This window comes from Capricornis sumatraensis, chromosome 10 (genome assembly GCF_032405125.1).
Source record: "Capricornis sumatraensis isolate serow.1 chromosome 10, serow.2, whole genome shotgun sequence".
Lineage (NCBI taxonomy): Eukaryota > Metazoa > Chordata > Mammalia > Artiodactyla > Bovidae > Capricornis > Capricornis sumatraensis.
The window spans coordinates 81,651,010-81,663,196 of record NC_091078.1 but is presented as its reverse complement, the minus strand read 5'-3'; the positions used below and the strand labels follow the sequence as shown (position 1 = coordinate 81,663,196).

General features: G+C 41.1%; 1 protein-coding gene across 5 annotated transcripts in view; it reads right to left on the bottom strand.

The window, feature by feature from the left end:
• The window catches only part of MAGI1 (membrane associated guanylate kinase, WW and PDZ domain containing 1), a 645,224-nt gene that overhangs the window by 70,759 nt on the left and 562,278 nt on the right, over positions 1-12,187 (bottom strand). For all 5 annotated transcript variants that reach the window (XM_068982973.1, XM_068982975.1, XM_068982976.1 and 2 more), the window contains 3 exons: positions 10,136-10,228; positions 3,885-4,067; positions 2,755-3,375 (listed from right to left, as the gene is read on the bottom strand). In XM_068982973.1, the coding sequence (XP_068839074.1) occupies positions 2,755-3,375; positions 3,885-4,067; positions 10,136-10,228 (897 nt within the window). The remainder of the gene's footprint in view (positions 1-2,754; positions 3,376-3,884; positions 4,068-10,135; positions 10,229-12,187) is intronic.

The following is a 12,187-nucleotide window of genomic DNA, read 5'->3' as shown; positions in this document are numbered from 1 at the left end:
GTTGTGTTAGTTTCTGCTGTACAACAAAGTGAATCAGCTAGCGATATGTTTTTATAACGAGCTGTTTGCTCTCTCGGGCAGATTCATTACAAAATGGTTCCATTAACCATCGTGGTTTAGTAGATTGCAATGATAGTTTGTTTTTCATCCCTTTGAAATTAAATTGAATGGAAAAGAAAAACTGAACAGAATGACAAAAGAAATGGAGGGGCAAATAAATGAAGAAGGAGAACAGTGTGATTTGTAATCTCAAATGAGCAGTGGCTGAATCAGAGATGCCCTGATGTACCAAAAACTATTTACAAGTTTCCAACTTGCTGGCCACTAAAACCAGCAAAAATGCAAAAATCAGCGGTATTCAGAGTTCAGTAAAGCAGAATACTGGACTGGAAACCAAAGAATCCGGGTGAACGTCTCAATCCTGCTCTTGGTTGGTGCCTGCCTACCTTTCAGGGACATGGTAAGCAAGGCCTGAGAGGCGCGTGTAGGTTTGAAAAGCACTTTGTAAACTGCTCTCCTGCTTGTGAGTGCCAGGTACCACCATCCTCCACCCTCTCCCCCTCCTCCTCATCCTTAACCTCAAGTCACTTCCTGTAACATCTTGGTCACTGTTTAAAACCTGTCTGTGAAATCAAGTGATTTGGGTACAAGAAGACACTTCAAAATATTATTGGTAGAAATAACTCTTTGAAAAAAATGTGCAAATGGCTTTTATACCTGTTTAAGAATGGTGAACTGAGCACTGTGAGTCACACACAGTTCTGAATTCTGGATTCCCTTCCAACAACCCCAATCATTTTGATCACAGAACACACAGTTTCATGAGAGCCCGAGATCATCGCTGTTGCAACATACACAAGCTTTTCCACCTCCGTGAAACAGAGAGAAAGTAGAAGTCTGGTCCTGATCTTTTTTCAGAGGGGCAGAATACTCCGTGCATAAACACCTCATGTTGGCAAGAGTCAGGGGAACTACCAATCTCCTGCCCAGTGTGGGAGGTAATCAATCAGGATTAGCCACAAACACTGACCCAGGAAATATTTCTCAGTGTGAGGTCCTGGAAGTTCTGGTGGGCTGGGGGTGCTGACAGGGGAAAAAGAAGAAAGCCAACTGTCTCAAGATTTATTTCGAATACCTCACTTCTCTGAGATTCTTAACCACTTCATCAAAATGTGGGTATGCTGAAATGTTTTTAACATGATTCGTGGAACTGTTGCTCCCACCAAGGGAAATAATAATCACATGTCCATTCATTCGTTATCTGTTTATGCATGAACACCTAGCAGGAGTCAGGTACTATGTTAAATGCCAGGGACACAACTGTCAACATGCAGACGTGGGCCCTGGCTTTAAGGATATTAGATTCATTAAATTCTAATGAAAAAGGGAGAGCAACAAAGAAAAATAAGAAAATGTACAAAACAATGGCTTGCGATAATAATGACTGTGATAAAAGCTAACAAGAAATGGACTGATGCAACAGGGATTACACAGGATTGCTGGGGGGTACCTTAGAGAAATAATGAGAGAATCCCTCTCTCAGGAGGAGACTTGAATGAGACTGAGCCAGCCAGGTGAAGAGTTGGGGAAAAGTTTTCCAAGCAATGGAAACAGAAAATGCAAAGGCCCTGAGACAGAAGGGCTTAGAGAACTGAAGGCATCACAGAGAAGCCAGGTGGCCAAGCACACTGAGGAAGGGAGAGGAGTGTGAGATGAGGCTGGAAGAGTGGCCAGGAGCTACATTTCACATGCACGCTGTGCAGACCAGGTTCAGGAGACTTACAGGATAAAGGTTTTCAAATCTTAACGGGTTTTAAAAGGCACAGTTTGATTTACATTTAAAGGAAATTGAAACAGAGCAGGACACCATGGTTCTTTCCCTCCAGGTCTTCTGCCTGTCTTTTGTCCATAGAAAAACTTTAGTCAAAGATTAAGTTTAATCTGAGAAGTGAGAAAATGCAGAAGCAAATGAAAACAATCAAACAGAACCAAAAAATATTAGTTTAGTCACTAAGCAAAGTCAGGGACCTTGAGGTCCTCCTCAGTGGCTACGGACAGCATTTGCAGCCATATCCTTTGAGCTGTTTTATAGACACTGAAACCCCCATCAGGTGGAATAAGCTACCTACCTGATGATCAGAATGTGGCCATGACATAAACTGCCACAATTCTGAGAACTGGCCTCAAAGAAATGGGAATAAACTGACCCTGGAACTGAAAACTAACTGCCTTTGCAACATCAAGATGACACTGATCAGAACACTGCATGACCAACTTTAAGACGACTGTGCTGTTTCCACATGTAGCCTCTTCTCTCTGCCTGTACAATTCCTCCTTCTGCCTATAAAAGTTCTGGGCCACTGAATGTCAGTGGGGGAGGGGCGGGTGGGGATTGGCCTCTGGACAGGAGTCCACCCTCCCTCGCCTCCAAAACAAAGTGAATTTTCCTTTCCCCCAGACTTGCATTTCTATTGGCTTTTCAGTCTGGAGCAGTTGGATCCCACTCTCAGCAACAGTGTTACCCTATGTGCATGCCCTTTGTATAAACACATAATGTATAAACATAACCTTTAGTCTAAAGAGGCTAGCATTTGGAGAAATCAGAAGGCATTTTGAATGCATTTCCCAGTATTTAAATAAAAATGATCTTAAAGGAGGAGACATTTAGAAAGCCCCAAAGACCCATCTCATAACCAGTATATATAACAATGGATGTAAGGTTTTAAAAAAATGAATCAAACTAAATCCACGTACCTCCTCGTTGCACCAATAATGTGACCTCACTTCCCTTTGGACATTCGATGAGCATGTCCACGACTTGGTTGTGAGTTAGGGCCTGCACATTCTTCTTATTAACTTCCACTATAAGATCCCCTTCTTTCAGGCCTCGGCACCTTGGACTGTCAACAATCTGTTTCACTCTTTGGCCGCCACCCCCAGGACTGTCCGCAATAGTAAAACCAAAACCCATTGGCCCTTTGACTATATGAACAGTTATGAGTTCTGGCTGAGTGGCTATGGAGGAAGCCAAAGAGACAGTGTCACTGGGGTAACCATGGGAACCATTTGAAGCCACATCCGCAGGACTGCTTGGCCTGGCATCCTTCATACTGCTGACTTTGCCTGTTTTACTACTGTGACTAGCTGGCGAGTCATAGGTCTCTTGCCCATTCACAATAATTGGTTCTTTGTCCAAAATGGCCACTGAAGTCACTAAACTTGTGTTGGGGTCATCTGGGTCAAAAGGCAATGGATAACCTCGGCAGAGTTCAAGGTCCACGCTGGCACCGATGGGAATGGACTGGAAGATTTTCACAACTTGTGCGTGCGTGTGTCCCAAAACACAGGTGTCATTCACGCTCACAATTACGTCTCCTGCAAAAAAGCTGGGGATTAAAAAAACTGCCCAGGAAAGTTCCATCAATTTTATACTATAAAACCCTACCAATAAGAAGTTGAACTGAAATTGGAGTAGGGGGTGATACTACAAGGCACAAAAAGACAGCTGCTATTACTTTGTTTATGCTAATAAGGCATTCGTGTAGCATTTACTGTCTTCCATGCTAATGGGAATAAAATGATCACTGAAAGAACATTTGAGCTTTTCTGTATTTAAAAAAAAAAATCACTGCAGAATGCGAAGTTGAGAATTCATTCATTCAAATGGATCTGCATTTTTAGTAAATTACTCATTTACTATACTCGACAGTACCCTAACAGTTCCCCAAAAGGGAAAATGTTAAAGCAGCTTCAAAGTTTTTCATCTATACCAGGAAACACATTTACGTCATACAGGAAGCTTGCTCATTCGCCAAGCTTTTAAAGGACAATGACAAGCTCAGGACATCATGGTGCTGTCTGGTCCACGCTGTAGTGTCTCATACCTGTCTCCATCTTGCCATCCAGGGCGGCAGGACCATCTAGGACCAAGCTCTTGATTTGCAGAAACTCGTCAGGTTCATCCCCTCCAACAACTGTGAAGCCAAAGCCACGACTGCTTTTCCGCAGCTTCGTGTGAATGAATTTGCCTTTCAACTCTGAAGGGTTTCGTGTAAAAAAGGGTTTGCCTGCATCAAAACAAGATGTGGAAGGAGGGTGACCATGAGTGAAAAGATGAAGTAAATAAGAAATGATACAAGTTAGACATATCTCTCCAAACTCCTGTGCTGGGGCATGGGGGCACAGAGGTGTTTCAAGAAAGTCCTTCTTGATTCCAGTTATAAGGGAATTCCCAGACCCTTTTGTGTAAGGAGGGGGCTAGGGTTCACTGTGTGTCAGCATGAAGATCAAAAGAAAATGTAACAGAAGGATGACACTGGTGTCCACTCTCTGACACAGATCTTTGGTCTTGTTTCATGTAGTTTGACAGCAACTGAGCTGCCATGAGGCCTTCAAAAAAAAAAATGGCATGGGTCTTTGCTTCGTGTCTTTTGTTTTGTTACAGATTATATTTTCTACTCTGGCTTCCAGTATGTTGTCTTGAGTTTGGCTCCCATTTGTAGAGTCAATTACACGAAACTTTTCAAAGAGAAAACTCATTCTGAAAATAAACAGATGATACCAGGAGACACCGTATGGTCACAAAGAATAACTCATATAAATAAGAAATGGAGAATCATGGGACTTCCCTGTTTGTCCAGTGATTAGGAGGTCTTCCCTGTGGCTCAGTCAGTAAAGAGTCTGCCTGCAGTGCAGGAGACCTGGGTTCAATCCCTGGGTCGGGAAGATCCTCTGGAGAAGGAATGGCAACCCACTCCAGTATTCTTGTTATGGAGAATTCCATGGACAGAGGAGCTTGGTGGACTACAGTCCACGGGGTCACAAAGAGTCAGAAACAACTGAGAGTCTAATACACACTCTCTAAGACTTCACCTTCCAATGCAGGGGACGTGGGTTCAACCCGCATTCCCGGGTGTCTGGGAAGACTGTACATGCCCCAGCACAACTAAGCCTGTGCACCACAACTACTGAGTCCCTGCAACACAGTGACTGAAGCCTGAACAACCTGGAGCCCGTGCTCCAGACAAGAGACACCACCACCACAAGAAGCCCACAGATCGCAACCAGAGAGTAGGCCCCGCTCGATGCAACTCGAGAAAGCCCATGCCCATCAGTGAAGACCCAGCACAACCAAAAATAAATAAACAAATAGATAGAGAATCGCTATTTTAAAAATAAAAAGGAATTGAATTGAATTCTAAATTCAACCAATTTTTCCTGTCCATTTGCATCGTTTAACAAGTAGTGAAATAGCCTGCTGCTGTTGCTGCTGCTAAGTCGCTTCAGTCGTGTCTGACTCTGTGCAACCCCATAGACGTCAGCCCACCAGGCTCCCCCGTCTCTGGGATTCTCCAGGCAAGAACACTGGAGTGGGCTGCAATTTCCTTCTCCAAAGCATGAAAGTGAAAAGTGAAAGTGAAGTCGCTCAGTTGTGTCCGACCCTCAGCGACCCCATGGACTGCAGCCTACCAGGCTCCTCCGTCCATGGGATTTTCCAGGCAAGAGTACTGGAGTGGGGTGCCATTGCCTTCTCTGGTGAAATAGCCTAGGTATGTCCAAAATCAGTTGTCTCATTAAAAATAAATTAACAGATATATAGCTAAATAGCTTCCAAACATTTAGTGAATTCTCTTGATAACATTCACATAACATTTTGCACACAAACCCAATATTTTATTTTGAGTTTGGGCATTTCTCTGTAATCGAGAAGCTCAATTGAATTTCCCCAATTATCCCAAAGTAGTGAACATCATTCTAGGTGCAGACTCTTTCAACTCTCCTATTATACTTCCTATCTCCTGCCCTTGACACTGCTTCCCCATATGCCCTATTACTTTTCTACCAAAAATGTTATCCAAAAAAAGGAGAAAAAAATCTCCATGTCTCCAAGTACCCCTGCACTAGGAGGCTGGCACGCAGGAAGGAAAGTTATTTTTGGTTAGCTACATCTAAAAGGTCTTTTTAAAAAGGTCTCTGGGAACACATACAATTTTTAATTGCACATTTCAAAAGTCTCTGGCTCTTAAGAAGGCTTTTTAAAATTGCCTGGAGTCACAGGTCTGCTCACTAACCTCCTCCCCTCTACTGTAGTCCCGAGGCTGGCTGGAAGCACGACAAACTATAGTCCTGTCAGCATGGCTAAAGAAAGGCAAGACCGATCTGAATTTACCATGAGAAGTCATCTGCCAAAGCACCAGGGAAGGGATGTCAAGCGCAGTCAGGGATTGTACTGAAAGAGTTGCCATGGCAATTACTAGATGGAAAATTGAGAACCGTTCAGATAACCCCCAAATTTCCCTTTATGGGGTAAATGAATAGCAGCTATTCTTGAAGCAGAGGCTACTAGGGAAAGCTTTAAGGCAAACACATATTTCACTTAGGCAAAGATATCAATACCCATCAACTTTTCAGTGAGACACTTTCTGTCCCCTTATTGAATACTGCAATATCTCTTCCAGCATTCACAATCCCCCTTACCTGCTTTACTTTTGATTTCAGCATTTATCACCATCCTGCACAGGATACAGCTTACTCACTGAACGGGGTTTTATCTCCTTCTCCCCCATACCCTATTGCAGGAGGGGCACTGCACATGCTCACACATACAACACTAGAACAAACTCCACAAGGATTCCTGATTGCATGTCCAGAGTGTAAATAAAACATGGCCTGTTTCGTCGTGTGTGCTCCAAAAATGTGTGTTGAATGAACGAATGAATAAGAGCACAAAGAAGTGAAATTTAACGTGTCTTTGAGAAGGCTGCAAGAGGTGGCTGGGTGTGTAAGTTTTTCACCCTGATTATAGCAAAGTTAGAAAATGTAAAAATGTGTCTGGCAGTTTATCTAAATGAATGTTTTAAAAAGCCATTAGCATATTTTGAGTTGAGAATGCTTTCAGCTTAAAAGAGACATGAAGAGGACTTTGAAATTACACACTGACTTTCTGTTTCAACATTTAACTAGGGAGAGATCAGAGGGTTCCACATTTATGCACATTTTATTACGTTTTATGTACAGGCAGGTCATCAGTTACTGTAGCTTTGGAGAAGTGCTTTTCTATACACAAGCAGTGGAATGAGGAGCTCTCTGCTGCAGCCTTGTGGCACATGTAATTTTCTAAGACAGGCTAATCTGCTGACTAGTCAACAGCTGTAAGATCTGGTGATGTGGAAGGATCACCTGGGTAGCTTTTTAAAAATGTACTCATTTCTAGGGCCTGCCCTGGATTCACTGAATCTGGAACTTCTGGGTCTCAGCCCCAAAACATCTACTCATGAACAACCTGTAGCTGCCTGCTTCTCTGCCAAGTTGGCACTATTCTTGGAACTAGTATTTGAATACCATAGTACCATTTGCCCCAGAGTACTTCCTGTGACACCGGAAATGCTCGCTATCTACACTATCCAATACAGCAGCCACTAGTCAAAAACGAGGCTCTCCTGACTCCTTGAAATGTGGCCAGTGGAAACAAGAAACTAACTTTTTTATTTTTTTTAACTGTAATTAACTTGAATTAAAAAGGTAACATGTACCCAGTAGCATCCAAACTGAATGGCATACATTAAGACGATGAGGTATCCCACAAAAACACAACAAAAAGGTTTAAGTCAGAAGTTAAACTGTTTCTAATGACACCCAGGGTTCAACTCTGTGCTCCACTACTTCCTGGATGTGTATGAATTACTAAACCTCTCTCTGCCTGAGCGGTGGATGAATAAGTGGAGATAATGAGAGTACTAACCTCACTATTTACATGATAGTTGTAAGCAGGAACGGTGACAGATAACATAGCTGAAGTGCTCAAAGAGGTGCCTGATGCATAAAAAGAGCTCAATCAATGTAGGTTATTATTTTGTTGATGGTGGTGGTGAAATGGGTAGGGTGAAGGGGTAGCTGCGAAATCTCTGAGCATAAAGCTGGAAGCTGGAGAGATTTCCCAAGAGCAAATCTCTTTAAAAGTTAACATTTTCTGAGTTGAGAAGGATACTCTTTTGATCAGAGGAAAGTCAGTTGAGCAATGAACTCAGCAAAATTAATACCAAACAATCTAACCCTATTAGCTACACAGCCTCTTCCTGAGAGTACTGTCAGGAACATAGACCAGGATACTTTACAGGTACAGAGGGAACTCAGAGTTGTAACCGATGGTGATAAAGCCCAACTTAATGTTTCTTACAACTGTAGCTTGGAGTCAAAGAGTATGGATTTAAACTGTCTTCTATGGTATTAGTTATACTTTGAAGATTACGATTATGCTTGAAAGACAACAATCAATACAGAGACTAGAGTAAAAGTTTTAAGAATAGACTATTTCCCACAGGGAGCTCAGTGAGCCTCTCCCAAACCCCAACCACTAGGGGAGCCAAGAAGATTAAAGAAGAAAAGGGGGGTAAAAAAAAAGAAAGAGAAAAATCTGAAATAAAGTTCCTCATACAGATCAATACTGTCTGGACTCTTAACTCAGTTGGTGCACGAAGCATTTGACACTCAGAATCTGAAACTTTAAAACTCTAATTGATTTAATCTCTAAGACAATCCTTTAAGGAAGCCAGGCTGTTTATCACGGACGTACATACGTTATTTCACACAATAATAAATTTAGCAGAGAGGATGAGGATCTAGTTCAGGACATCCTACTGTGGAAAAACAAAACAAAACAAAACGCAGTCTCATACCTCCATGCGACTGAAAGTCTGAAGAGGAAATTGCTAAATAACTGAACTCAGATGAACACAAATTACCAACTGTTAAATTCTATAAATGAGAAGTTTGACATGGGAAGAGTGAATCGGACAGAATCCAACAGAAACCTTAGCTGAGCAGAAGCTGGCAGAGCAAAGAGTGGGAGGAGAAGACAGCCACAAGCAGAGAGCAGCATGTGCAAAGGCCCTGGTGTGTCCAGAGAACAGCATGTGCAAAGACCCTGGTGTGTCCAGAGAACAGCATGTGCAAAGGCCCTGGTGTGTCCAGAGAGCAGCATGTGCAAAGACCCTGGTGTGTCCACAGTTTCGAGGACTCAAGAAATTAACAAGACGGTCAAGGAACTGAGAAGTTAGTGGAGTTAACTTACCATGAGAGAAAGAAAGAAAACAACATGAAGTTGAAGAAGGAATTTTATACTTTAAAAATAAAGACGAGCCCACAATCCTGTTGATTTTAATTTATATATCATTATCTTCTATGTTTTGTCTCTATTAAAAACATTATCACCATTAAATGGTATCAAACTATTTTATACAAGTTGATATTAATACTAATCTCATGATAATATCAGCTAAAAGGGAAATAACTTTTCTTATAAAAATAAAAGTGGAGGAATGAAAATTAGGGAAAAGGGGTATCTTACCTATCTTTTAATATCTAACACATTTATATCTTTAAAAATGTAGAGAGAAGAAAAGACAAATTTTACAGCTTTTTATTGGTTCTGTATCATACTCCCCAACACTATTAAATATGATGTTTATTCTATTTTTTATTTAAAAAAGCTAAAGAAAAAAAATCCCCAAATCTTTTCTATCCTTTAAAAGTAATGAGGCCTGAAAGTAGCAAGATTCTGAGTTTCCAATTTTCTGTAATGAATCTCAGTAGGGATGCATACTATTTGTGAATGTAAATAAGTGAGAACCAATGAAACGTTGTAAAACATGCATAAATGCCCAAACTGCAACAAGAACAGAGGTTAGAGTGTATAACACAGTAATATCAAACCATTTTACAAGAAAATCTTAGTCAAAAGCAAATACATTGACTAGAATGTTAAAACATGCAGTGCTGAATTTTCAATGTATCTTATTTAACAGAGCATTAAACGTATGTGTTCTCTAAATTTAGGGTTCACAACTCAACATGATTTTGTACACCACCCTCCGCCCCACTCCCAGCAGCATTTGGCAATATCTGGAGACAGTTTTGTTTGTCACACTGGGGGAGGGTTTCTCCTGGCACTGAGTGGGCAGAGGCTGGGAATACTGCTCATTCCCTACCATATACACAGGTCAGCCCCACAACAAAGAACTATCTTGGAACAATCTTCTGGAAAGATCTGGGAATTATCAGATTTCATTTTTTAAAGTTTCTTTAAAAAAATCGAACTTTTGAGCCAAAGTAGGATGCGATTATAAAAACACTTTACCCTGAAGTGGAGCTTCTCTGGCTGGCTCCGGATTACTTGGGGGGTGGTTTGGAATAGCAGGAGGCACAAGCGATGAATGATCTTCTGTCCATTCTACAATGAAAACAAGAAACAGTTTACTGTCTTCCTTCCGACCACTGGTCACCTTAGGATTCACCACCTTCTTCATTATAAAACTACCCAAGCCAATAAAACCAGAACCAGAAAGCTTCACTTGACAAGAAATTGGTATCTGATGCTATTCTACGTAGGGCTTCCCAGGTGGCGCTAGTGGTAAAGAACCCTCCTGCCAACACAGGAGATGTGAGATGTGGGTTCGATCCCTGGATCAGGAAGATCCCCTAGAGGAGGGCACTGTCAACCTGCTCCAGTATTCCTGTGTGGAGAACCCCATGCACAGAGCAGCCTGGCAGGCTACAGCCCACACGGCTGCACAGAGTAGGACACTACTCAGCATACCTACTCTATGTTAAGGTCCCTCCCTGGGTGTGTGTGTTTATGTCTCTTTCTCCTAAGACCTCTGAGGACAGAAATAAAACCAATAAAAATACAACCAATAAAAATCTCCAGTTCTCTCTGGCTGCAGAGTTCAAAGTGAGATCAAGTAAAAAAATATCAGAAAAGATATACAGTAAACTAGAGCAGGCCCAATAAGGCAGAAACTTCTATAAGTCATCCGAGACTTGTCTGGACAGCTGAAGTCTGCTTGGCTGGGGCAGTAAAGGTAGGTTTCAGGAGTTTGGTAAGGTGCTGTCCCCTATCATCTCTAAAACCCGAGGGGGCCCCATTATGAAAGCCCCTGAGTCCTAACTAGCCTAAGTGTATGAACTAAGTGTAGCTGCGTACACTTTGAAGACCAAGAAATAACTCACTGCGAATGAATCTTAAGATTCATCCCAAACTCACCTTTCCAGCTAAGCTAACAAATTCAATTGTGTACATATAGTTAATTTTACACTCATTTTTCAATTGTACATTCTCACTCCCCAAATTCATAAAAATATTTTTTAAATTTTTAAATAGAAGAGAGATTAAGGAGAACTTTTCAATAGCTAGGTGCATGTGCACACACACACACACACACACACACACACACAGAGATACATACAAACACTCTCTAAAATACAGTCTATGGCCGTGGTTGGCAAACTATGGCTCACAGGCCAAACTGGCCCCTGTGCCTATTTTTATTAAGCTTGCAAGTCAAGAATGATTTTCACACGTTTCTATATGATCAAGAAGAATATTTTGTTGACACATAAATTACATGACACTCAAATTTCAGTGTTCAGTGTTTCAGCCACATACATTTGTTTACAGTTTATAACGTATTTCATACCATAAGGGCAGAGATGAGTAGCTGTAATAGATGCTGTATGAATAGCAAAGCCTAAAGGGTTTATTATCTGGTCATTTACAAAAAAAAGTCTGCCAACTTCCATGCTATGGTCTATATTTATTAAGTTCACTATGATAATAAGAGAAGTACTGAATTTTATATTCATATAAAAGGAACAGTAAACCTAATATTTTTAAAGACTGTGATGAAAAATGAAGAAAAATCTAAGCATCTGCTAAAAAACAGAGGGCTAAATGGAGTAAAGAGATTCATAAAAGGAATATTATGCAGTCATTAAATAATCCCAAGGTAAATCTATATTAAACAGCCTTGAAAATGTGCAAGAAATATATTTAACTGAGAAAAATAGGCCAGAAAACTAATATGTATGTAAATACAGAATGTATTCATATACATAAATTATGACCTGGTGTTTGTTAAAATCTGCATATTTGTACATCCCTAGAAAATTTCTGCACATTGCTTATTGCTGAGAATAGAATGGGAACCAGCAGGGGAGATGTAAATGTTCTCCACTTCTGAATTGTTCATGTTTTTGTGAAGAGCACAAAGTAACTTTTAATTTTTTGAAAGCACTGAAAATTACCAGCTTTTTCTGATGCCTACATGCCTACAATTAAAAGTTAGTTCCATACCCTGCACATCTTAAAGTGGTTTGGATTTAGATACCAGGTGCTGTGCAAAAGCTCCCA